We start from the raw sequence: 27,679 nt of genomic DNA, 5'->3' as shown, positions 1-27,679 counted from the left end.
AAATTAAGGTGAATTCATGGTTCCCTTTTGCACATAATGTAACCGGTACTGTTTATGATAAAAAATGATAATAATTATGTGATCGGTATCAGTGATCGGCCATGATCGGCCCTCATGGGTGATCGGAATCAGAATCGGCAGGAAGAACCTGATCGGCACATCTCTAATGATGATATTTTCATAATTAAATGAAAGTTATCATATCCTGGCCCTAATACTCCATCGTACAACCCACAGCCACTTTTTGTAAATATTTTCTGTCTTTTCTAAATTATTTTTTAGAAAAGAACGTCAGAAAAAAAAGAAATCAGAAATCTGAAGTGGTATAAAACAAACCGGAGAATTTATTTTTAAAATCTCTCATCTCCAGCTATACTCCTTTTTCTGATGGACTGAAAAGAAAACATGCATTTTTTTCTTCTACTTCACAATTATGAGCTGCCTTATGAAAGTCTGTCACCTAAAAATCACAAACAACTCAACCTGAAAAAAATGTTAGAACGTTTCAAGATGTCTGCATGCTTTTGCATCTTTAAGATTCTGCCAGACAAATGAAATGAGCTTTTATTTCCTTTATACCTATTCTGCAGTTGCAGTGAATAATAATTAAAGTAGTGAGACTCTTTCTGACCTAATTTTTCATCAAAACAACTTTTACGTAACATAGAGGGGAAACTAGTTTGCCAGCCTTGCCTTAAACAAAGGCTGTGGCACAGTTTATAGCTGGTGTCATATTTTTATTCATGTTTTCAGGGAAGCGGCAGGGCTACGTCAGTGTGAAGCGACTGTATTTGTGTCACACCTCATTAGAGAATAGGTCCCAAAAGGTTCGGTCTTCCCTTGGCTAATGAAGCAGCGGCTGCACCGCATCATTAACACCAAGGTTTCATTCACAAATGGACCCAAAGCTGAAGCGCCAGCGAGTTCGCAGCCAGAGCATCACATCCGAGCTGAGCAGCTGCAGCTCTACTTTCTGCCAGCGGCTGTTTCCTGTCACTGCTCAGCCTCACGAGGCGATTAATGAGCAAAAATAAAAATAATGCATCAGCTACACAGAAGCATCTTCTTCCATGTCTGGCAAATCCAGAATGAGTGTCGCTTCGTAACAGCAATCCTTTAGAGCAGGAGGATTTGGAAAAGTCTCTACTGAGTTCAGATGATTTCCATTTAACTCTCCAGTTTTAAAAGCAAAGGAAAGGTTTCTTCTGTTTTCTTCCACCTCGATTAAATCATTATTCTAACTCCTTTTGTGAAAAATAGGTTCAAAGCCATCAGACCGGGTGGAAAACATAATTCTTTTAGTTTCTCCACAGATTCTCCTTATTCCAAACAAACAAAATAAAAAAAAATTAAAAAAAACAAACACCAACTTTTCCCGGTTCCACCATCTTCACAGACATTTTGAAAAATAATGTCTGTCAAGCCCTTTCATGCATAGTAGTCACTACAGTGGACAGCCGTCTAAAAGCTATTTTCTTGCGTTTCTTGTGGATTTTTATGTTATAAATGCACACAGACCACTGAAGTGGACAATCATGCATCATACAACACACTGCCAACTACTGGCCATCCACTGCAAGTGCAAGAAAAATTTTCGTTAAATCCAACATGGCCGGCAGACGAAAAAGCAACTCGGGAATATCCAGTCCCTCTTTCTACTGTAGAGAACTGGAGCAGGTGGAAAATATATATGTATATATATATATATATATATATATATATATATATATATATATATATATATATATATATATAGAGAGAGAGAGAGAGAGAGAGAGAGAGATATCTCATGACATCAAGAAACCCCTAAAGAACAATACTAGTGATGTATTTTCCAAATAACTTTGTATTTGGAGAAAATTACAACTAATCACATAAAAAAATCCCCACTTGTTTTCATGCTTTAAGAAAATCAAAAGCACGTTGGAAAAATATCCTGACATGAAGAGCCACAATTCATGCATGAAAAAGTTCAGCTTGTCAAGCTAGAAAAGCTGATTTAATGGTTGGAGAAAGCAGCTATTTTAGTTCCCAATGACCATGTAATTGTCCAAACTGGCATTACAAAAATAATTTTGCTAGATGAAAACAGGCCATTCTGAAAAAATGTTTTTGGTTTTTAGGCTGTATGGAAATTTGTATATTTTGCAAAACTGCAATGGAAAAGAAAAAATTCACATCATGCGAGTCACGTGATCAACAAGCGGATGTTACTATTAGCGGAGAAGATGAAGACAACGACAGGAAGCGGTTGGAGGATGAGGCTTGTTCACCACGTGAACAAACTTATTGTCTTCTTCAGAGGTTTTTAAGTCATTTCCTTCCCTGGTGCAGCGCCACCACAGGCGAGGAGGGGAACAGGTTTTGGTTAATTTGGCTTGTTTGACTCAGTGCTGTGTGAAAATGAACCACAGCAGCTGAAAATATAACAAATGTTGCAACTTTGGTCCCCAATCAAACAGAGTCTAACGGACTCTCAGGTGTATCATGCAATTAAATGTATAAACAATGAAAGATTTATGTTAACATGCACAACAGAAAATGGGTTAAAAGCTCCAAATCAGATTCCAGTAAATGCCAAGTCAATGAAAGCAGTTAAAATCTATAACAGACGGAGTTATTTTTGGACGTTTGTGTAAGCCTGAGTGCATCGTCTCTACTGTATCTCCTCCCTACAAATGAACTGATCGGTGCGTCTTACTGAGGGTTTTGGTGTTCATGCATGAATATTTTATACCCATCGCGTGGGAGTGTTGTGTGCCGTGCATGTGTTTCTGCCTGTGAGTCATCACACCAGTTGGTGTACCCACATGACAAGCTGGCTTGTTACTGGCACCCACTCCTCCACACTGACACCATTTATTTATCACCAATAACAGCGCCGGGCTCCGCTTTTACCCGAGAGGCTCCACTGATCCCCAAACTCCAGCTATGCTTGGGCTTCACAGCAACAGGCATCCAAATGTTGTAATCACCTCTGCAGTCAAAGCACTGATTTTGTTTTTATTAAATCACAATAAAAACAAGTAACAACAGAAGTATTCACGCTCATGAACTTTGACATCCCTTTCTTTACTGAAAGGCTTTATTATAACATTGACCAAACATGAAGGCTGACTATAATATCCAGGAGTGTTTTTATGGGAGAGTTCTTCCATAAGTGCATTTCTGAGGTCAGACACTGATGTTGGACGGGAAGCCCTGACTTGCAAACTGCACTCCAATTCATCCCAAAGCCACAGAGCTGAGCTGAAGTGTTTAATGTTGACATTGTCACCACCTACTGGAGAGCCACTGGTACTACAATGCTCCCATTTGTAGTTGTGAATATAAAATTTTTCTTGTTTAAAATCATAAGGGAAAAGATATTGAGTTTTATTTGTAATCTTCTGTTCACTTCCTGAAACATTTTTCTCCTCCACCACTTTATACATGCAGAATAAATCTGAAAAGAGCTCCCCTGTCATATTTGCTTTGCATTTGTTGTTTGACCAAAGTTAAATTTTTAGGACGCAATTTATTTTCTCACATTCATCCATTTCATTAGCAGCAGTTTGAGGATGTCAGATACCGCTTCCTATTTCTGTAATTATGTTTTTTGGGGTTTATCTCCAATGTTTATCCAGTGAAAAGCAAACAGAAGCAGGAAAAAAAAAAGTTGCAGTTTTAATGCAACAGGGTGTCCAGATTTGCCCAGTTAGCTCTGAACAAGAAACTGCACATATTTAACTTCCAAAACATAAAAAAAAGTCTTGCGTGTAACTAATTACTTCACCCTGACCTCATCTGCATGGATTCGATTTCTAAACGTCAAACAACTATAACTTTTGCCCTAATAAAATTAGTTTCACTGATGGAGGAAAACACTGTAGGTGTCGGAGCAACCCGAGTCATTCATGATGTGAGAGCGGTTTTAATTACCTCCTGTTTACAGAAATGCAGATAAATCTTCTGGGAGTTGTGTTAGAACGGCGGATGGAATCAAATTAAAACTCATACGTCGCTTCGTGAAACATTTCATCAAAAGATCTATTATGTTTGCCGTGCAGCTCGCTTTGATTTTGCTTTACAAAAAGAGCACAAAACGTATTGTCTGGAGCCGCCTCGGACTGGAACGAGAACACATTTCGCAGTTGTGCTTTCTTTTCTGCACGTAGCTGCCAGACAATCACCTCACTGAGCATTCAGTGCATGATGAAAGCCGTTCTTTAGACGTTAAGCGAAGCCTTTGCATATCCAAACGCATTTCAGTGGGACGTGAAAGAAAAGCAGGAGGTGATGAAAGCTCACGCTGAATTGTTAGGAGGGAAGACAATAGTTGTTTGTTTCAGATTTTTCTGAATGCGTTGCACAATCTGCACTGTTTAAAATGCCAACAGACTCACTGCTACATTAACTCACTACTTTGGATGCATTTCTTTTTTTTTATTCAACTGAATAGAAATGACTCAGTTTTTAATGTGGTTCACATTGATTACCAGTCAGAAACTCAAATCTAATTCTCAGGTTTGTCAAATTTTGTACAGTTTTTCATGAAGAGACTTAATTAAATACCTTTGTTTCTGCAAATGCAACATTTGCCATCAAGGTTCTTCATCTGCCGAGACCAAAAGGATTGTTTCAGTGAGAAATAAGTATGAATAAATGAATATTCATATGCAGTGCAATGGGACACAAATCACAGTTTGGTAGGTTTTGTTTTCCTTTTTTTTAAATAGTTGCTGCTTCGACTGTTTGACGTGGCAGCACAGCAAATAAAAACTGATTAAAATGCTAAACAGCATGTTTCAATTGGCTTCTTTTAAAAAACACCCATGTAGAAAAATCTGGATATGAGGACTAGAAAATTTACTTAAAAGAATAAAAACATAACTTTTTATTCAGCCTGACCAAAACAATGCTCTGCAGACATTTAACTCATGAAATTTGAACATGTGATCTAATTTCATAAAATAAAACAAAGTGCTACTTAGTTTAGCACTTTTTCTGGGTTGCTAAGAAAACCAACAGGAGTTTCTCCATGCAAACTAAAAAAATGACCATAATGAAGATAAATAAAACAATTCATATTTGACATTGGACACAATAAACAACATCTAAACTTGTGAATTATTTCAAAGCCATCTGAATTTCTAAAGACCAAAGAATCAGATTAAAACACAACAGATAACATCTTAACTTCTCTCCTTCTCCAGGCTGATGAAGAGGAGGAGTATGCTGAAGGAGCCACAGAAAGTAAGTTTACTAGATATGCTAATTAAAAATGAGAGAGGAAAAATAACTTGTGCGCCATATTTTCTGTCCCAGCTGCTGATTTAATTAGAAACAGCCTTTTATCTGGAAATGCCAAAAGTGTCGCAGCATTATTAGCATTATTGACCAGACGAATGAATGAACTTCCCTCTACGGCCGACGTCAGTTTGGGTTTGTCACTCTGCATCAACAGTATTGAGCCGTTATCATCTGGGGAGGCTGGTCAGTGGATTCAGGCCCGATGTCGCTCATCTCCGGCAGACGGACGGCAAAACAAACTGCATTCAAGCTGCTTAAAGAGCTGCATGAATGTCAGGCTTTAATGTTGGTCAGTTTTATTATTCATGCTCATAAAAGTTTAAATTAAAATACCTTCAGGGCTGTCACGATAAATTTTCCTGGATGATAAATTGTTCCAGAAATTATTTATTGCGATAAACAATAATATCAGTTTGAGACAGTTTTCAATAAAAACATTAATGCAAGAACACGCTCTCAAAGATAAAGAAAGAGACATTAATTTCCAAAGGACAATAAATAAAACAACTGAAACAGTAATTAAAATGTATTATGAAGTCTCTGTTACTAAAATAACTTTTCAAAAATATTAATCGCTGAACATTGGCAGGGAAAACAAACAAAAGTGGCAGGAAGTGCAAACTAACTACTTTGTAATGGGTGTCAAATAAATTTTTTGCAGCATTTTTCAAAAACAATGAAATCTAATCAACAAGTTTCAACAAGAACTGCCTTTTTTGGTTAAAAAAAATCTATTTGTTTTCCACTGAACCTCTGTGCTCATTTGCTCTGGTCAGAGTTAGTTTTATAAGGATTGGAAAATTTTTCAGCACAAAAAATAAAAATGTTGAATGGCATTTCTGCCTAAAGGCGTCTTTAAATACCCAGTTTCACGTTTTTATTGTTGCATTTAAAAAAAAAAGACTGAAAAGGAGAAAAATTCTGTGCGTCTTGTGAAATGTTTGAGTTGCGACTCGTTCTTACTTTTGAGGTTTTTAAGTGAACTGTTCACGGTCCAGGTTTGATTTTCAGAATGGACAGATTTACAGAGAGGTCGTCACCTTTGGAAAATAAAAATCTGGTTTTCAGGTCACAGAAAAAAAAGTGTGATCGAAAAGGCAACACAGCCTTTTATCTTGGTCTGAATGAAATGTTTGAACACATTTTGTTGTTCCTCTGACAGGTCACTGCACAGAAAAGAAGAAACCAAAGGTCATCTTCATGATTGGTACGTAAACCTTAAATCACTCAAACACCAACGCCTTATATGATTATACTAAAGATGTAAAGTATGGAGGGTCAGGAGTGACAAAATTATATAAATACCATAAAATATGTGTGTTAATCTCCCATTAATTAATTAATTAATTAAATGCATCATAAAATTATTAAAAACATTAAGTAATTAAATTATTCAATTTAATTAATAATTATATCATGAAATTGTGAAATATGCAGTTAAATAATTACATGCAACTTGAAAAACAACCTTTTGAAATAAGTAAAATGTCTAAAGAAAACTTATTTAAAAATACATTTTGTTTATTTGATGGCTCCTGTTATGAAATAGTTTAAATGTTCAAACAAAGCCATCAAACCTAATTGGCAGAACTTGTATATTCAAAAAGACTCAAACTGCAGTTCAGGTAAAAAACGGACACTTGTGTTCATTTTTTTAGAGGTTCATCAGGAACAAAAAAAATCAGGTTTTATTGTTACATGATGATAACAGCTGTGGTTACAAAAGAGCTGCACAAGAAGCAATTAAAAAGAAAAATAGGTCCAGCAGTTTAAAGCTGAAAAGCTTAAATCTCTAATGCATGTTCACATGCTTTAATGACTGTTACATGCTCAGATTTAATTATATTTTCGGTAAAAAAATTTAAAAAGATGTTTGAATGCTATGAAAAAGGCAGCATTTTCTTTTCTCTCTGAGACAGAGCTGCATATTTTTTGGATGCAATATTGGATGGGTTTTAATGTTTTTATGGCTGTGGAGTTGTACATTTGGCTCTGTAAATGGGACCTCTCAGTGCTTTAGCCCACAAGTGAAACAGTTTAGCTGTCAAAGTTTAAAGAGGGCGGTAGAGACGTTGCGACGAAAGAAAAAGAAATGCGGCGATCAGTATTATCACATTATTCAACTTATAAATGCCAAGCAGACCGGAGACCAAAGTAAAAGCAGGAAGTGGACTACAGCGCAGGGCATTCTGGGTAAATACAATCAAAGCAAACGTGTGTCAAGCGCTGGCAGGTGAAATAATTTGTGGCTTTTTACCAAACACAAAAGAGAAATCCTGCAAACACTAAAATCTGATGACACTCCATTTTTGCTTAAGTTGCACTAATGTCTTCTTCTGAAGTTTGGGTGCCGTTTCCATGCAGTAGTTCTTGGTGCAGCGCCCCCACAGGTGAGGAAGGGAACAGGTTTTCAAAATGTTTGGTTCATTTGACAGTGCAGAGAAAAAGCAAAAGCAGATGTAATTTTGCTCCCCAATCAAACCGAATCTACCGGTTCTTTTGTCTTGTAAGACAAAGGAACGTGGATTTCAGGGCCATCAGACGAGGCCACAACCTTCTCCTCATAAACGGAGAACAAATGGAAACAGTTTCCTGATTACTCGCATCATGTTCAACCTCTTACCAACACCTTGGTAAAAAGCAATCTAGTCAAGAAACGGCATCATCCCTCTGAGGAGAGTTTTCTAACATACTGTCCCTGTGTGGGATGCAAAAGCTTTAGAGAAATATTGTCCAAAATATAAATAAATACCCCATACGATGCCCTCTCCCCTCTCTGGATGGCATATCCATTTCCTGTGGCCTCAGGGACGCACAGATTCCTCCCAGGAGACCTTTCATATCCCACCCATCACCTGTCTGTCCTCTGGATGGAGCTTCATCACATTTACCAACAGCAGATTCTGCCCTGAGCTGCAAATAACCACTGAACATATTCCTCCCTGCAAACACAACCAGCATTATTCAAACACTCACAGACGATTCAGGACGCCTAGACATCCTGCAGTCCATTAGTGGGCTCTACCTTTTTATTTTAGTGTCTAAATTCGAGTATATTTTTGTATTTTTACTGCACTTTGTTTATGTTTGCACAAGTGCACAATTGTTTATCCGTACAGCACCTTGAAATTAGGGATTTAATGTAAGAGAAACAATAATAAACTCTATTATAGCTCTAATATAAAACCTATTCGAGTAAAAGTGCATTATGTCTGTTGCATAAATGACTTTCTTCATGACAGAAACAACTTTGCCTTGATGAGAATAAAAACATGTTTATTTTTTGGTCCTTTCAGATTAAGATGCTCTACATCACCGTCAAGACCACATTTATTTTAGTGAGACATGAATAATATAAATCTGTGCAGCCGTCATCCGTTCTGCAGCTCATCCATTGTCATCTCTTGTGTTGGTTACAGCAAACGCCTGGGGTGTTTCACAAAACCAGGATAGCGGATTAAGCCAGATGTCCTGGCTTAATTAATCCCCGATTCGTAACACATAAGTTACCATGGCGATATATTCCCTGCTCCACACCAGGCTTAGTTGAGCCGTTTATTGGGTTAAAGGTTTTTTTTTTAGCAAATGACAGGTATGATTATGATGCTTCGTTAGTTAAGAATGGTTTGAAAAAGCATATTTCCAAACCTTTTAAGTCAATAATTCCTTAATATTTATGAAAAAGTACTTGTTGGTAGATATGGGAAAATTGACTTACAAGTTAAACAATCTGCCAGTGGAACTGGAACTTTTCCATCAATATGAAAGAATTAGCAGCGTAAAACAATCTGCTTTAGCTTGCCAAAAAGTTAGTTGCAAGTTAGCAAACTTGACAAGTTGACAAACCGAGATATTTGCTCTAGAAACTCGATCAAAAATACTTGGTAAGATTTTGTGTTTTTGCAGTGAAGTGACAACAGGATGGATGATCAGTGTATCAGTGTCATGGTTGGTGGTGAGGAGAGACGCAGAGAACCCGGGTTATGAAGAAAATGATGAATTTATTGATGAAACGCTCGACAGTCCAGTTCAGGCGGCACGGCAGAAAACTAAGCAACAGCTTGAAACCGGTAGCAACTGAAACTAAATTCTGATATACATGAGCTAACGCCGTCACAGGACCATACAGTTCTACTGTGACGACTAAGACAAAACTGAGAACTGACATTAGACGAGGATCTGACAAAACACAAAGACAACAGGTCGACTTAAATACACAGGGAGGGTAATCAGGTACGTAGACGCACCTGGGGAGCAATCAACAGGGAAGACAGACAGAGACTCACGGGAAACAGAATCACACAGAAAAACTCAAAACTAAACACAGAAACACGGATCATGACAATCAGGGGCCATAATGTGGATCTGACATTATGGGTTCTGTTCTAATATTTGGTGTTGAAGAACAAGACAAACCAAAAATAAAAGCTCTCAATTTACCAATTTGTGTTGATAAAGACCCTCACCTGTCGTCACGACATGAGAAAATGATGAGATCCTAAATACCAGGTACTGAAATCAGTTTTCTCTGTAGCTTATCCCCTTAAACATTAGAGGTTTCAAACATCAGACAGTCTTAAGGGTCTAAATAATTTATTCCAAGCCAGTTAAATCAAGATGTTTGACAATCACCACCAGGCGAAAGGAATTACACTAAAATGTAGATTAGAGGAGCAGTAGTCTTGGAATATAGTCGTTTCTAATCAATTTGACATAATTAAAAGGAGTTTATTTTCTAAATGACTCCTTTTCTCAGTAGTTTGTTTTCAAAAATGGATCCAATAAAGTCCAGTTTGGCTTATATTACCGAGTGAGTTAGCAACCAGGAAGGGCAGTTTACTGAATGTAAAAGCTTTAAATGAAGAAGATGGTCTGTGCTGTATTTCTCATCATACTTTCTGCATGACCACAAATGGTCATAAAACGAGGAAAATGTTAGCAGAAGTGGGCATCCACTCATTAAGCGTTTTAAAAACTGCTCAGAGACACATCCGAGTCTGCTGGGCTGACATTTTCCTCCAATTATCTGCTGCTGCAAAGGAAAAGCTTTTCCTGTCTGGCTTTGCATCAGCTCCTGAAATATTCAGACAAACTGCTGTTAATTAAGATCAGAGAGGATTTAGCTTGTTAGTTTCTGGGAAAAAGGGTTGAAACACTCTAGTGTGACACCGATTAAATGACAAATACTAATGTTTCCTACCAACACCCAATCAAGGGTGGACACTTAAAAGAAAACAGTTCATTAATTTGTAGAAAAATAGAATAAAATAAACAGATACTTACATGCTATTAAACTGCTATTCCAGAAAAGCAGAATCAAAATAGTTCTAAAATTTTCAGATTCATTGCTATAAAAATATTGGCTATAAATGGTCTAAAAGCTGTTAAATAAAATCTAACTTGATTAAAAACTGAGCAGTGATCAAGCTTTGAACAAAAACTAACTGTGGCTGATTTTCCATTACAAATGTGTGCAAATCTTTGTTTATAATCTGCTAATTTTGAAAAAAGAAAAAAAAAAAGCTATTTTGCAACTGCACTGTTTCCATTAAATAGGAAATTAAAATCACAGGAGCGTAAGCTTGTTCTCGCTATGAGCCATTAAAGCGATGGATGTAAACAGTTACATGAGATGTTTGTAATTCAGCCGTAGCTCATCATCTTATCGCCAATGGTGACATCCACATGTTGATCAGGTGATGCAAAAAGAACGTTTCCTTTGCAGTTTTGCAAAATACATCAGTTCTGATACAGCAAGGAGAAAAAAAAAACCCACCTCATCCCAGTGGAAAAACTTTCCATCATAAAACGAGAGGGTTTTTTAGAAATTACTGCGTTTCCATAAAGCAAATTTATTTTTGCAATTTTAATTTGGGCAATTTTATGGTCAATGGAAACCCAGTTTCCATTGACCATAAAATGGTCAATGGAAAATGGTCAATGCTACACGCTGAAAACAGTGTGTAGCATCAAATAAGAGATTTATTAATAAAATGGCTGCCAAGACCCAAACACACTGGATCAGGACACAGTAAGAGCGTTTTTATGCATCTGCAGCTAAGAAATGCTTTTATCAACAACATGTGAAAATCCGTTCTGCTTGACTTAACATCCACAGTGTAGAGCTGATCTGTTGATTATTCCTTTGGATTAACAAAAAAAATTGTAGAGCAAAAAGTGTTTAATAAGATATTTTTTTACTTGAGGAGTTCTGGGTAGAACATATTTAAAGGCAAGTTTCTTTTTTTCACCTTAAATGCAAAATGTATATTTTGTTGTATATATTTTGGCGTATTTACTCATCTAAGAATATTCTTACAGCAAAAGGCATTTTTTGAGTCTCTATTCTCCAGTTAATGATTACTTGATCGTTAAATTAGTTCAGTAATCGATTAATCACGATTAATCATTTCATGCAGCTAAAAAATGATAACAGTCGCCTCTATTCAATACACTCTACTTTACCCGGTCGGTACGTAACCAACCTAAAACCAACGCAGATAAAGACCCGGTCCCTGTCATGGTGTAATGCTCATAAATTAGCCAAGAAGATTAATGATCACTGGCCGAAGGTTAAATCAATTAACTAATCAATAAGCCTTTGAACAGAGATGAAACCGATATTGACCGATCAGAATTACTCTTTAGATCCACATGAAAACGCTTTGTTACCCTGAGATTTAATTTAGAAAGTAAAAACCACAGTTTTAGTCAGCCGTATGTTGGAGCGGGCGTCCAGACGCTGCCGTCCTCATCGCCGCTGTTCTGGGTTCAGGTTTTGATTTTCAGACTTTCTCTGCCCATTTCCTCTCCAACGACACAAAACCAGCAGCGCCAAGAAACATAAAAAAGAGCTGCTTTTCATTAAAAGTTGTGCATAAAGTTTTCTTCCATTTAAATTTTGCTCACATATTTCCACTAAAACTGGTGGAAAAGTTTTTTATATAGTAAAAGGAGAGATTATGGCTTTATGAGAAAATACTAACGTGAAATTCTAAGGATTTTATGTAAATTGTTCTTCGTTTCTGTCTCTTATCCTGTCTGCTGCTCTTGCTTTCATTCCTCTCATTATAGTCTCCTCTGTCTGCAAAGAAATTACCATTTTATTCCCTTACATTTAAAGAGTGAAATCCCCGCTGCTGGGAAATATTTTGTCGTGTGAAAAGATGCAATTTGTAAGCAGAATCCTGTGTCATCAGTCCAATTTTCCACAGAAATACTTCGATCTCATTAGGATTTATTGATGAATCAACCACAGATTATAAATGAAAGAAGTAAAAAATGTTTAATCCTATTGTAGTTTTATCGAAAACTATTAAAATCACAAACTGTGGCATGAACAAACCAGCGCTGAAGTGACATTTTACACAAGTGGAAAGTTTGGTGAAACTAAATTTAAAGTAAAAGATGGACCAACTGATGTTCTGATTATTGTGAATCTTTTAAACAAAAATTGCTGGCAAGTTAAATAAGATCAGTAGATTTTGGGTCAATTAAAAATCTAATGGTTGATGGTGAATGTTTTCGGTTTTCTCCAAACCAACCCAGAATATGTAAAGAAATTAAATCCTACAAGCTGTTGGAAAACTAGTATAAGAAAAGGAAAAATATGGTATTCTGTAAGCATTTAAGTTAAAATGTATTGCCGTACTGTGAAAACAAGAAGTAGTTTTATTGTAGCTGCAGGCATTTTTCCTTTTTGTTGTTTGACACTATTTGTGCTTCTGTTTGCAAACCATTTAAAGCAAAAAAAAAATAAAAATAACTTTACATCTTCTTCACTCAGTCACACATCCACACTAAAGAGCCACAACAGAAAATAATGGAGTTGGTCCAACGGTCTAGTCAAAGTCTGGCATTCCCTGACTAAATATAGAAAGCTGAGTTTATTTTATTTCAATCTTCTTGAACATCAAACTACAACATTTCTGGAAAAAACAACTACACTTTTTATATATTAGTTTATTTGTTAAAATTTTTTACATTTTAACCGTCAATATTTTNGGATTTCAGGGCCATCAGACGAGGCCACAACCTTCTCCTCATAAACGGAGAACAAATGGAAACAGTTTCCTGATTACTCGCATCATGTTCAACCTCTTACCAACACCTTGGTAAAAAGCAATCTAGTCAAGAAACGGCATCATCCCTCTGAGGAGAGTTTTCTAACATACTGTCCCTGTGTGGGATGCAAAAGCTTTAGAGAAATATTGTCCAAAATATAAATAAATACCCCATACGATGCCCTCTCCCCTCTCTGGATGGCATATCCATTTCCTGTGGCCTCAGGGACGCACAGATTCCTCCCAGGAGACCTTTCATATCCCACCCATCACCTGTCTGTCCTCTGGATGGAGCTTCATCACATTTACCAACAGCAGATTCTGCCCTGGGCTGCAAATAACCACTGAACATATTCCTCCCTGCAAACACAACCAGCATTATTCAAACACTCACAGACGATTCAGGACGCCTAGACATCCTGCAGTCCATTAGTGGGCTCTACCTTTTTATTTTAGTGTCTAAATTCGAGTATATTTTTGTATTTTTACTGCACTTTGTTTATGTTTGCACAAGTGCACAATTGTTTATCCGTACAGCACCTTGAAATTAGGGATTTAATGTAAGAGAAACAATAATAAACTCTATTATAGCTCTAATATAAAACCTATTCGAGTAAAAGTGCATTATGTCTGTTGCATAAATGACTTTCTTCATGGCAGAAACAACTTTGCCTTGATGAGAATAAAAACATGTTTATTTTTTGGTCCTTTCAGATTAAGATGCTCTACATCACCGTCAAGACCACATTTATTTTAGTGAGACATGAATAATATAAATCTGTGCAGCCGTCATCCGTTCTGCAGCTCATCCATTGTCATCTCTTGTGTTGGTTACAGCAAACGCCTGGGGTGTTTCACAAAACCAGGATAGCGGATTAAGCCAGATGTCCTGGCTTAATTAATCCCCGATTCGTAACACATAAGTTACCATGGCGATATATTCCCTGCTCCACACCAGGCTTAGTTGAGCCGTTTATTGGGTTAAAGGTTTTTTTTTTAGCAAATGACAGGTATGATTATGATGCTTCGTTAGTTAAGAATGGTTTGAAAAAGCATATTTCCAAACCTTTTAAGTCAATAATTCCTTAATATTTATGAAAAAGTACTTGTTCTACTGGTAGATATGGGAAAATTGACTTACAAGTTAAACAATCTGCCAATGGAACTGGAACTTTTCCATCAATATGAAAGAATTAGCAGCGTAAAACAATCTGCTTTAGCTTGCCAAAAAGTTAGTTGCAAGTTAGCAAACTTGACAAGTTGACAAACCGAGATATTTGCTCTAGAAACTCGATCAAAAATACTTGGTAAGATTTTGTGTTTTTGCAGTGAAGTGACAACAGGATGGATGATCAGTGTATCAGTGTCATGGTTGGTGGTGAGGAGAGACGCAGAGAACCCGGGTTATGAAGAAAATGATGAATTTATTGATGAAACGCTCGACAGTCCAGTTCAGGCGGCACGGCAGAAAACTAAGCAACAGCTTGAAACCGGTAGCAACTGAAACTAAAGACTGATATACATGAGCTAACGCCGTCACAGGACTATACAGTTCTACTGTGACGACTAAGACAAAACTGAGAACTGACATTAGACGAGGATCTGACAAAACACAAAGACAACAGGTGGACTTAAATACACAGGGAGGGTAATCAGGTACGTAGACACACCTGGGGAGCAATCAACAGGGAAGACAGACAGAGACTCACGGGAAACAGAATCACACAGAAAAACTCAAAACTAAACACAGAAACACGGATCATGACAATCAGGGGCCATAATGTGGATCTGACATTATGGGTTCTGTTCTAATATTTGGTGTTGAAGAACAAGACAAACCAAAAATAAAAGCTCTCAATTTACCAATTTGTGTTGATAAAGACCCTCACCTGTCGTCACGACATGAGAAAATGATGAGATCCTAAATATCAGGTACTGAAATCAGTTTTCTCTGTAGCTTATCCCCTTAAACATTAGAGGTTTCAAACATCAGACAGTCTTAAGGGTCTAAATAATTTATTCCAAGCCAGTTAAATCAAGATGTTTGACAATCACCACCAGGCGAAAGGAATTACACTAAAATGTAGATTAGAGGAGCAGTAGTCTTGGAATATAGTCGTTTCTAATCAATTTGACATAATTAAAAGGAGTTTATTTTCTAAATGACTCCTTTTCTCAGTAGTTTGTTTTCAAAAATGGATCCAATAAAGTCCAGTTTGGCTTATATTACCGAGTGAGTTAGCAACCAGGAAGGGCAGTTTACTGAATGTAAAAGCTTTAAATGAAGAAGATGGTCTGTGCTGTATTTCTCATCATACTTTCTGCATGACCACAAATGGTCATAAAACGAGGAAAATGTTAGCAGAAGTGGGCATCCACTCATTAAGCGTTTTAAAAACTGCTCAGAGACACATCCGAGTCTGCTGGGCTGACATTTTCCTCCAATTATCTGCTGCTGCAAAGGAAAAGCTTTTCCTGTCTGGCTTTGCATCAGCTCCTGAAATATTCAGACAAACTGCTGTTAATTAAGATCAGAGAGGATTTAGCTTGTTAGTTTCTGGGAAAAAGGGTTGAAACACTCTAGTGTGACACCGATTAAATGACAAATACTAATGTTTCCTACCAACACCCAATCAAGGGTGGACACTTAAAAGAAAACAGTTCATTAATTTGTAGAAAAATAGAATAAAATAAACAGATACTTACATGCTATTAAACTGCTATTCCAGAAAAGCAGAATCAAAATAGTTCTAAAATTTTCAGATTCATTGCTATAAAAATATTGGCTATAAATGGTCTAAAAGCTGTTAAATAAAATCTAACTTGATTAAAAACTGAGCAGTGATCAAGCTTTGAACAAAAACTAACTGTGGCTGATTTTCCATTACAAATGTGTGCAAATCTTTGTTTATAATCTGCTAATTTTGAAAAAAGAAAAAAAAAAAGCTATTTTGCAACTGCACTGTTTCCATTAAATAGGAAATTAAAATCACAGGAGCGTAAGCTTGTTCTCGCTATGAGCCATTAAAGCGATGGATGTAAACAGTTACATGAGATGTTTGTAATTCAGCCGTAGCTCATCATCTTATCGCCAATGGTGACATCCACATGTTGATCAGGTGATGCAAAAAGAACGTTTCCTTTGCAGTTTTGCAAAATACATCAGTTCTGATACAGCAAGGAGAAAAAAAAAACCCACCTCATCCCAGTGGAAAAACTTTCCATCATAAAACGAGAGGGTTTTTTAGAAATTACTGCGTTTCCATAAAGCAAATTTATTTTTGCAATTTTAATTTGGGCAATTTTATGGTCAATGGAAACCCAGTTTCCATTGACCATAAAATGGTCAATGGAAAATGGTCAATGCTACACGCTGAAAACAGTGTGTAGCATCAAATAAGAGATTTATTAATAAAATGGCTGCCAAGACCCAAACACACTGGATCAGGACACAGTAAGAGCGTTTTTATGCATCTGCAGCTAAGAAATGCTTTTATCAACAACATGTGAAAATCCGTTCTGCTTGACTTAACATCCACAGTGTAGAGCTGATCTGTTGATTATTCCTTTGGATTAACAAAAAAAATTGTAGAGCAAAAAGTGTTTAATAAGATATTTTTTTACTTGAGGAGTTCTGGGTAGAACATATTTAAAGGCAAGTTTCTTTTTTTCACCTTAAATGCAAAATGTATATTTTGTTGTATATATTTTGGCGTATTTACTCATCTAAGAATATTCTTACAGCAAAAGGCATTTTTTGAGTCTCTATTCTCCAGTTAATGATTACTTGATCGTTAAATTAGTTCAGTAATCGATTAATCACGATTAATCATTCCATGCAGCTAAAAAATAACAGTCGCCTCTATTCAATACACTCTACTTTACCCGGTCGGTACGTAACCAACCTAAAACCAACGCAGATAAAGACCCGGTCCCTGTCATGGTGTAATGCTCATAAATTAGCCAAGAAGATTAATGATCACTGGCCGAAGGTTAAATCAATTAACTAATCAATAAGCCTTTGAACAGAGATGAAACCGATATTGACCGATCAGAATTACTCTTTAGATCCACATGAAAACGCTTTGTTACCCTGAGATTTAATTTAGAAAGTAAAAACCACAGTTTTAGTCAGCCGTATGTTGGAGCGGGCGTCCAGACGCTGCCGTCCTCATCGCCGCTGTTCTGGGTTCAGGTTTTGATTTTCAGACTTTCTCTGCCCATTTCCTCTCCAACGACACAAAACCAGCAGCGCCAAGAAACATAAAAAAGAGCTGCTTTTCATTAAAAGTTGTGCATAAAGTTTTCTTCCATTTAAATTTTGCTCACATATTTCCACTAAAACTGGTGGAAAAGTTTTTTATATAGTAAAAGGAGAGATTATGGCTTTATGAGAAAATACTAACGTGAAATTCTAAGGATTTTATGTAAATTGTTCTTCGTTTCTGTCTCTTATCCTGTCTGCTGCTCTTGCTTTCATTCCTCTCATTATAGTCTCCTCTGTCTGCAAAGAAATTACCATTTTATTCCCTTACATTTAAAGAGTGAAATCCCCGCTGCTGGGAAATATTTTGTCATGTGAAAAGATGCAATTTGCAAGCAGAATCCTGTGTGTTATCAGTCCAATTTTCCACAGAAATACTTCGATCTCATTAGGATTTATTGATGAATCAACCACAGATTATAAATGAAAGAAGTAAAAAATGTTTAATCCTATTGTAGTTTTATCGAAAACTATTAAAATCACAAACTGTGGCATGAACAAACCAGCGCTGAAGTGACATTTTACACAAGTGGAAAGTTTGGTGAAACTAAATTTAAAGTAAAAGATGGACCAACTGATGTTCTGATTATTGTGAATCTTTTAAACAAAAATTGCTGGCAAGTTAAATAAGATCAGTAGATTTTGGGTCAATTAAAAATCTAATGGTTGATGGTGAATGTTTTCGGTTTTCTCCAAACCAACCCAGAATATGTAAAGAAATTAAATCCTACAAGCTGTTGGAAAACTAGTATAAGAAAAGGAAAAATATGGTATTCTGTAAGCATTTAAGTTAAAATGTATTGCCGTACTGTGAAAACAAGAAGTAGTTTTATTGTAGCTGCAGGCATTTTTCCTTTTTGTTGTTTGACACTATTTGTGCTTCTGTTTGCAAACCATTTAAAGCAAAAAAAAAATAAAAATAACTTTACATCTTCTTCACTCAGTCACACATCCACACTAAAGAGCCACAACAGAAAATAATGGAGTTGGTCCAACGGTCTAGTCAAAGTCTGGCATTCCCTGACTAAATATAGAAAGCTGAGTTTATTTTATTTCAATCTTCTTGAACATCAAACTACAACATTTCTGGAAAAAACAACTACACTTTTTATATATTAGTTTATTTGTTAAAATTTTTTACATTTTAACCGTCAATATTTTGTTTTTTGTTTTTTTTATTTCTGCATGAAACATGAAAAAACTCAAGAAAAGAGTAAATTCACCATTTTTAGGCTCCAGAAAACTGAATCTTAGGACCTTAAGGTTTTATTTAGATACCAGTAAACAGAACAAAAACACTGATATTAAAGAAACATAAGCAAACAAACTTTACTTTAAATAAACTATATTTAGCCCCGATTCGTTTTTACTTGTAATAGATTCTGAAATGGAGATGATGCAAACCAAAAAAAAAGATAGATCTATATAAAATCTGAAAGCTGTGAAAGTTTTGTTACGTTTCTTCAACTTAAATATTGAAAACAGAAAAATTTACACTTTTTCAGACTCAAATTTTTAGATTTTTTTCATTTTGAAATGGAAGAAAAAAATTAAGTCCTTGTGAAAATAACTTAGTGCTGATAAAGTGGATCCTGTAAGCTTTAAAATATATAGTTTTCCACAAAATGTCCCAATTTTTGGCTTTATTTCAGTTTAAGCAATGACTGTGGAATTAAATATAAATTAAAGCAGATAAAGATCAGGAGATCTACAACTGATCAGGGTTTTACTCGCCTCCCAATAATCATGAAATCCTGCTAAAAGATGTCAAACTGACTCCAATTTGACTGTTTTTTGGAGTTTAACAGCTTGTTTCTGTTTTCATTAAGTAACATTTTACATGACTAGATGATGGGTGAATTTTAACAAAAACAGAAAAAACAAAAAAAGGGATAAAGAGGGGTCATAATTTTGAAAGTTTTCCTTCAGAATAAAAGTATTTTACACCTGAGGGAATCAGAAACCAAATCAAACCCGACAGCGCAAACATTAAAGAAAATTTACTTTTAATAAATGTAAATTTAATAAAGATGAAGCAGGAAGTCATCTCTCCTCCTTCAGTGTGTGTGTGTGTGTGTGTGTGTGTGTGTTCACTGCCAACCATCAGCCCCTGTGTGAAAAACTGAGACGTCTTAATTAGTGGAGGCAATAAGCCGTCTCTGCTGCTTCCCATTTATCATTTAGGTCTAAATATCAGCCACTAAAACATGAAGAAAATGATTACGCAACAGAGCAGAATCAGGAAATTGAATTAAATCTGTGATTTTTCTTCATTTTTCCACCTTCCTCGCCTCGTGTAACATCACCTTCCTCATTTATTTCCTGTCACGGTGTCTCATCATGTTCTCACATTCTGGGATGTTTCAGCTCATCAAATCTGAGAGGAAATAAATGAAGCAAATCTGAATTATCTTAAGTGCATTTGCACGTTTTGGTCTTTCATAACTGCATTTTTTGCTGAAAGCCAATCAGTTTTTAGAATAATTTTGCAGAACAGAGTCGATTTTGATGCGATCGCTTTGTTTTACTATAGCTTTTGTAAACATAAAAACTTTCACATCAAAGTCAACATAAATGGCTTTGGTCTGGAAAAAATGCAAAAATAATTTCTGCAACTCCTAGTTTCTATTTCTAAGTAGAAACAGAACTGTAGAAATCTGATAAAACAGGAATAAAAGTGATTTCTGTAAAGTTACTGTTAAACTTTATCATATTTTTTGATTTTCTAGTTATTCTGATTTAAAATGGTTCATTTATATCAACTTCTGGATAAATTGTTGCCACTTGTTAGGTTTTATTTACGTCGTTTCTCTTCCTCCAGTTTCTTTTTAAAGTCCATTTTGCTGCGAACACAACAGTTTGACCTCAGTCACATGAAATAAGCATTAATTTTGGTATGATATTTTTTTTCTCTGTCTTAAGTTTGAAATTGACTCATTAACTTATGGACAGCAGGAAATCAATCATTTTTTAATCATATAAACGTTGCAGGTTATATCTGGATGCACAGGTTTGATTTTTCTGGTGGATTTTCTCAAATTATTATGATGTCAAAATTATACAAATAATCTGGTTTCTAGTTCTGAAGCTTGTTTGAGGATCAATCAGTAATTTTATTTTAAGTTTATTTCCTTTTTTCTGAAGTTTTTCTCCAACAATAACTCACAATTCTTAGAAGCTTGAATTGAAAGCTACTTTTTTCTACTTTTTAATTTTTTTTAAATGGAGATAAACATTGGAAAATAATTTATTTTAAGCTGTAATCGATCCATGTCATCTGGGTGCTCAACATTGTATAAAGAATATAAATTAATTGCTTTTCTCCAATCTAAATGCATCCTGCTGGCTGTTAAAACGTTCAATCGGTGCTTTTTGATAAAAGTGCCAGATAAATCTATAATCTGTTGTTTCCTTTGGGCTGTGAGGTGAGCTCACATCGGTCTCTGAGGAAACGGAGACGTTTTGTTTCTGCATGTGAGAGAGCAGCGACAGTCCAACTCCAGGAGGATATCGATGAATATAAAGCACCAGCTTTTATTACTTGGCTCCAGGCTGCTTTGATAAATCACCCGGCTTTGCATTTCACCTGCAAGCGTTAAAATCCGCCTGCAGGGGTTTCCTCTGACCTTAAACCCAAACTAGAATGCAATTAGCAAATGGTAACAGCTTTATTGTGCATATTTGTATGTAATGTCGCCGTCTTTGTTTTCCTCCCTGGTTTTATAGTCTGTAAAATATGAGCTGCATCTAAATTCAGGCATTGTGAGGATGGTGAGATCCATCTGAGCGGGAAAGATGTGTTCAAAACTAGCAGTTAAGATGGTAAAATTCAAAATATTCCACATCTGACCAGCTGCAAACTGAAGACATGCAGGTTATTTAATATCCATCATAATGTTGAGAATAATGAATCCATGAAACAATTAATCCTTAAAGCTGACACAAGTGAGAATAACTTTTTTACAGCAACTTTCAACACCTTGTAATATGCAGGGCAGCCATTTTGGATTTGGAGGTCAGTGCTGGAGGGAATCGGTTCGAAATGGACTTAGTAATTGGTTAAGTCTACTCAGTTACTGAGTAACAGATCAAAAATATCAATTATTTAATATCTAAAAATTACATAATTAGACTAAAATACAAAGTTAAGTGGAAATGTTGGTATTTTAAAAATCAAAATGAAAATAATTTATATAAATAATTATAAAATAACAAAATCAGGCAAAATAAATTTTTCCAAATCAGTTTCTTTCAATAAAAAAACCCTTATGAAACTTTAATAAAACTGCATGCGTGTCTGTCTGGTGAATTTTTGATTTAAACATTGTTTTTCATTCAGTGTGTGGAGAATCCAGACATTTTACTCAACTAAGAGTAGAGATACTTCATAATGAAATTACTCAAGTAAAAGCAACTCAAATAAAAGCAACTAGCACAGGAAAAATACTTCCAACAGTAAATTTATGCCAAAAACTTAACCGAGTAAATGTAACTCTGGTTTAAACAACATATGTTCATTGCAAATATACAAGTTGGCTAAACATTTTACAAAATTACAGCAAAATAAATAGATAATTTAGATTTTTTTTTTAAATCAGTTTGTGCAGTGTAGGTATGTTTTGTTAGTGAAAACCGATAATTATTTGATTTCCTCCATTATGTTGCTTGTTTTGTTTTCACTCCTAAAAAAAAAAAGCAAGTGGCCACACACAAATAAAGCTCGCTCGCTCACCATCCTCATCCTCTTTCTGCCTCCTTGCTCTTCTCTCACCTTTCAATTTCCTCCCCTTCATCCTGCCTGCTCTGCGGGTCGTTCCCCGCAGCTGCTGAGGATATTGACTGATCTCCGTCTGTGTCTCAGGCGGGCCGGGTTCAGGGAAGGCTCTGCAGTGCGAACGGCTGGAGGAGCGGTTCGGCCTGCGCCGCGTCACCCTGGGCGACCTGTTGTGTAGCGAGATGCAGAGCCACAGCGAAAGAGGGCGCCACCTACAGGACATTCTAGAGAGAGGAGAGAAACTGCCAGAGGTTAGTCTTTAACTTTGACATTTCATGTGAGACTAACATAAGTAATAATATGTTAGGAAACAAACAATGATTTTTAAAGAATCTGAAAAGTGTGGCGTGCACTTATATTTAACCTCTCCAGAGTTTTGTTTTTTTTTCTAAACCAATGAATATATGCAAAAACCATGACGGCGTATTAACAGTATTCATAGAAAAAAATTTAAAAATTCATTTCAAACAAAAATGTTTCCAGAAATAAGTACATTTCTGAGCTCCAAATCAAATCAGATTAAGTTTGTCAAACTATTTATGTTTGTTTAACATGGCAACATAATAAAGTTAATATATTAGTTTGAACAAACTTAATTTGAAAATTTGTAACATTTAAATTTTAAGTTGGATGAGCCGTCTTATTCTTTCAGTGTATTTTTAATTGTCAGTTTTTAAAATAATACAAATGACGTATTCAGTAGTAAGCCTATTCAATTTTTGTTTGGTTTAATATTCAACCTGAACAAACTGAACAGAGAACACACATCAAGCACATGAATACTTCAAATTTTTCCTCCACAAGTGGCGAAAAACGTTGATTGAGATCCTGATAACTACATACAAACAATAAAATTAACCAATTGAACCCAAGTTATGAACCATTCACCACATTTTTAAAGAAATATTTTTTCAAAGAAGTTGCATTAATGATCAGGGTTTCCTCAAACACTTGGAAACTGAATGAGCAGAAAAGCTCTTTGCACCAATCTGATGGCAGAATAACCTGAACAACAGATCAAAAACAATAAACATCTTTGTTTTTGACTGAAAATGTTGCTTATTTTGTAAATATGTGGCTTTTGATGAAAATGTAATGAACTACAGATCCTGCAATTAACTCAATTAAACGTTTTAATTGATAGCAATGAGATTAAGCCAACATTAAGCTAATCTTTGTTGTTCATCTTTCGTTTTTTGTCTGGATTAAAACATCTGCAGCTGCAACCAAGAGCAACACAGCGACCATTCAAACCTTTAAAAAATATCAAAACCGAAAGGCACAGGAAGCTTCATTACGTTCTCTGAATCCAGTTGGATTCTACACATCGTGCAAGGCAAAAGCCAATTAAGCTAACAGAACTTTTTATCAAAAAAAAACTTGAAAAAATGTTGTGATTTCATAGAAATATCATCTGAGGATTAGATCACCAAAAGGCACATCTGGAGCAGATATGAGAGCAAGCGATTCGCCAACTGAACAGAAGAATCAAAGCTCAAACATGCTGCACTGAAACAGACCGATGAATGGAGAACGGAGTCACCAAACCAAGACACGAAAGATTATTAAGGCATAAAGCTATGAGATAAAAGATTGTTGATTTAGTATTAAAAGATTTCTCTCCTTGTTGATAACATGTTTTCCTGCCAAAGATTAATTTTGGAAATGGAGGGGGGGACATTACACGCTCAAGACGGCTTAAACTGGCTTACAGAGAGACTGATCGGCTGTGCAGCGTACCAGACGGAGCTGGCACAGATGTCTGCGTGTGTTTACTGGAGACCCACGCTGTGAAACCACATGTGATATAATAAGATAAAAACCAATTAAAAAAAACTGTTATGTTCCTAGAATCCAACCAACCAATAAAAGTGATTTCATTACTGGAATGGTAATGGTGTGAAGTTTGCTCTTCCTAAAAGGAATGAAAAAAGGAATCTGAAACAAACTTCCAAAAACTGCAAAACAGCTGAAACACCAAGTTCATTTAAAGGCCGAAATCCCCATTTAGAGTTAATTTTGAAACGTAATAAAGGAACCAACATTTTGATGTGTCATGACGGCACTTGGTAAATTGTCATGCTTACTGGTTTTCTCAGTTGTTGAGTGTGTGGCGCCGTCAGAGGTGGGTAAAGTACCCAAAGATTTTACTCAAGCAAAAGCAGCACTACTTTGACATATTTTTACTCAAGCAAAAGTAAAAAGTAGCCATCCAAGCATAAAAAGAATTTGGTAAAAAAGTCTACTCAGGTCCCCAGTAACTGATCACATTATCAATCGTTTAATATTTTAAAATTACGACATCAGCTGGACCAAAATATCAACTTAAGAGGAAATTTTGGTGTTTTAAGGACCAAAATGACAATAATTCATGTAAATAAAAAATAAAATGTTTCCAAATCAGTTTCTTTCAATAAAACTTCAATAAAAGTTTCACACACAGGTGTGTGTCTGTGTCTGGTGGATTTTTAGTTGAAACATGTTTGTTCTTCATTCACAAGAGAATCCAGACATTTTACTTAAGAGTAAAGATACTTCATAATAAAATTACTGAGTAAAAGTAAAGCGTAGTGAAAATACTCCTCTAGTAAATGTAACCAATTACTACCCAACTCTGTCTAAGGCTTTGGATTTTTGTGATTTTAACAAGGTATAAAGCACTTTAAAGTGCACTAATGCAGTTTAAAGTGGCCAAGCGTTACATAACACATTGATCCCAGGAACTGAACCCATCTCTGAGGTTCTGCAGCTTCAGTTCTCCGAGTTTAGCAGCAGCCATTTCTCCCTTCGCTAATCCTGTCTTCCAGGTAATCTGCTACGGTGCACAGTGTCTTTGTGCACCAAATCTTACATCCAAACTGATAAGCACTGTGCGCATATGTAGATTTTTATCAGTTTGACAAATAGCGCAGCCCTGAAGGAGTAATATTTCTTACTGTTGCTCAGGTTGGGCTGATATTTCAAGGCTCCTAAATGAGTCCAGTTTCCAACAGTATAAACCACTTGGTTTCGTTCACTAATTAGTGGTGAGGCTCGATTAAAGTATCTTAATTAATTCTCAAATCATAAACCATATAAACAAAATAAGCAACATTTTTTATTCAAAAGTAGTTTTGCTACCAATTGTTTTTAATATGTTCTTTAGGTTATTCAACCATCATATCTGCTTAAAGTGTTACTATATCCATCTACCTTTCAGGTGTTTTACGTAGCTTCTGTAGAAATGTGGACGTTGGCGGCGTCTGTTTGCTGCTACATGTTTAGCATTGAGATGCTAATTTAGGTTTGACGAGCTTCACTAATAGGCTATCTCCTTTTAGCACAACTTGTACACAACAATAATCTTTTTCAGCGTCTCCTCCGGTCGTTTTTTAAAAGAAAAAAATTTACCTGGGTGTGTCAAGAGAAGCGGCTTTGTCCTCCATCGCTGTTGTATGCGGATGCAGCTTGTGCGTCAGAGTTGGGGGCGTACCGGAAACACAATACGAAAGGTTCCGGCTCGCTTTTAAAAGTGAGTTATTGCATAATAAATTAACACATTTAAATCTATGTAATTAACATATTAATCAAAATGAACATGTTAAAGTCCCAGCCTACGACGGCGTGTAGAGACACTGCAGATAGAAAAAGCAGTACATTTCTACCAAAACTGTTGAAATCTCAGACATTTTCTACAAAAATGTGGACATTTTCTGAGTTTGTAAAGTATTTAATTTTGGATTTTTGAAAATTCTGAGTTTTTGAGTTTTGAAGTTCAACTTAAAGTCTATTAATTTTGAAATTAATCTAAAAAAATTCGGAGTTTTTCCTCACATATTTTTACTGTTGGAGAGCACAAATGTCATTTTTTCAAGAAAATTTCTGAGATTAATCTCAGAATTTGAAGGGGGTTTTTGTTGTTTTTTTGTTTTTAACCACAACAGCCCTAATACACTATCATATCATTCCCTAGTTGTTATCTTAAATCTCAAATGGAGATTTGATTTTGCCTTGTTTCTTGAAGAAGTCATGGGACGGTCATAGCACGTCTTAAAAAGCCTCTGACTGAAGAAACATTTGTTGAATCAATGCGTTCTTCTTTGCAAGATCATCTCCAAAGGTTCCAAAATCACCAGAAGAGAGCTAAGCTTCTTTAGTGGCTTCCTCTTTGTTTGAGCCACTTTATTTGATGCTGCTACTCCTTTCCATCAACACCAAAGGATCTAAACCACATTAAGCACAACAACTTGCCTTGTGACAATTTGCTGTTATGATAGAAAACATCAACTTGGTTCGATTAGGACAAAGGAAGAAATTTGATAAAATCAGAAATATCTTGAGCCATTAAAAAATCCCAGAAGGTTTAAAATGTTTTCCCCCAGGGGGTTGATTGGATGTTGATTAGCAGGCATTGGCTCAGTTTATTGTCACGTTGCTCTGTGGGTTGGAAAAGCTTAATAAGGACAATAATAAAGGCCTTCTCATAACAAACAAGTTTGATTTTGTTTCACTGCCAATATGAATAGAGGTGCATCAGGATTTAAGCTACAACAACAGTTCAGATTTAGTTTGTTTCTTTAAAAAAAAAAAAAAGAAAAAACAAGCCATTTTCTACATCCAGGCCTCCAGAGTGCCTTTTATCCTCCAAGTGTAGAAAACTATTGATTCCTCCACTTGTGATGTTCCCTGCCTCCGTCTGATGGATTTGTTTTGTATTTGTGGTCGACGGATGACAATTTCTCTCCCAGCGAGAGCTGCTTTGGTCCAATCACAGCAACAGCTTTCAAATCCAAACTGCCTCCCCTGGCATTACTCCAATCCCTATTCTGGTCCACCTCTCCATCTCCTCACTCCTCCTGCTCATCTAACAAAGTCCTGATTCTGTGTCTCCATCTTTTCATGCAGTTGAAGCCAAAGAGGGGAGGCACTACAACCTGACATGCATTTACTGCTTCGGGATTCACTAGTGATAATACACCTCACACTTTTGAATTGCACAATTTGAAATTCGGAAAATAAATTCTCGCCAATTTTGGAAAAAGAAATTCACCTTTCCAGATAAAAAGTTTTTGCGCTAGGAAGAGGTGGGTTTTCAGCCATATCAAAATGGGTATATTTTGCAAAACTCCAATGGAAACACTTTTTTCAAGTTACCTGACTAACAATTGCATGTTACTACTGGTGAAAACAACAAAGAAGACAACAGGAAGTGGCAGGAGGATGATGGTTTGTTTTTGTTTTAGTCACATACTGTGCAGATGCTCCACCAGATCTCTCAGAGCGTCACACAGTTTATAAAAAGGTGTG

The 27,679-nt window shown here is 36.0% G+C and overlaps 1 protein-coding gene across 1 annotated transcript in view; it reads left to right on the top strand.

Annotated features, from left to right (window-relative positions):
- Positions 1-27,679, top strand: part of ak5 (adenylate kinase 5) — a 108,159-nt gene that overhangs the window by 72,399 nt on the left and 8,081 nt on the right. The window contains exons 9-11 of the mRNA XM_016679340.1: positions 5,196-5,235; positions 6,455-6,499; positions 22,481-22,644. Of these exons, the coding sequence (XP_016534826.1) occupies positions 5,196-5,235; positions 6,455-6,499; positions 22,481-22,644 (249 nt within the window). The remainder of the gene's footprint in view (positions 1-5,195; positions 5,236-6,454; positions 6,500-22,480; positions 22,645-27,679) is intronic.

The sequence above is a fragment of the Poecilia formosa genome, unplaced genomic scaffold (genome assembly GCF_000485575.1).
Source record: "Poecilia formosa unplaced genomic scaffold, Poecilia_formosa-5.1.2 Scaffold208, whole genome shotgun sequence".
NCBI lineage: Eukaryota > Metazoa > Chordata > Actinopteri > Cyprinodontiformes > Poeciliidae > Poecilia > Poecilia formosa.
The sequence above is the reverse complement of the archived record's forward strand: the minus strand, read 5'-3'. Positions and strand labels throughout refer to the sequence as shown.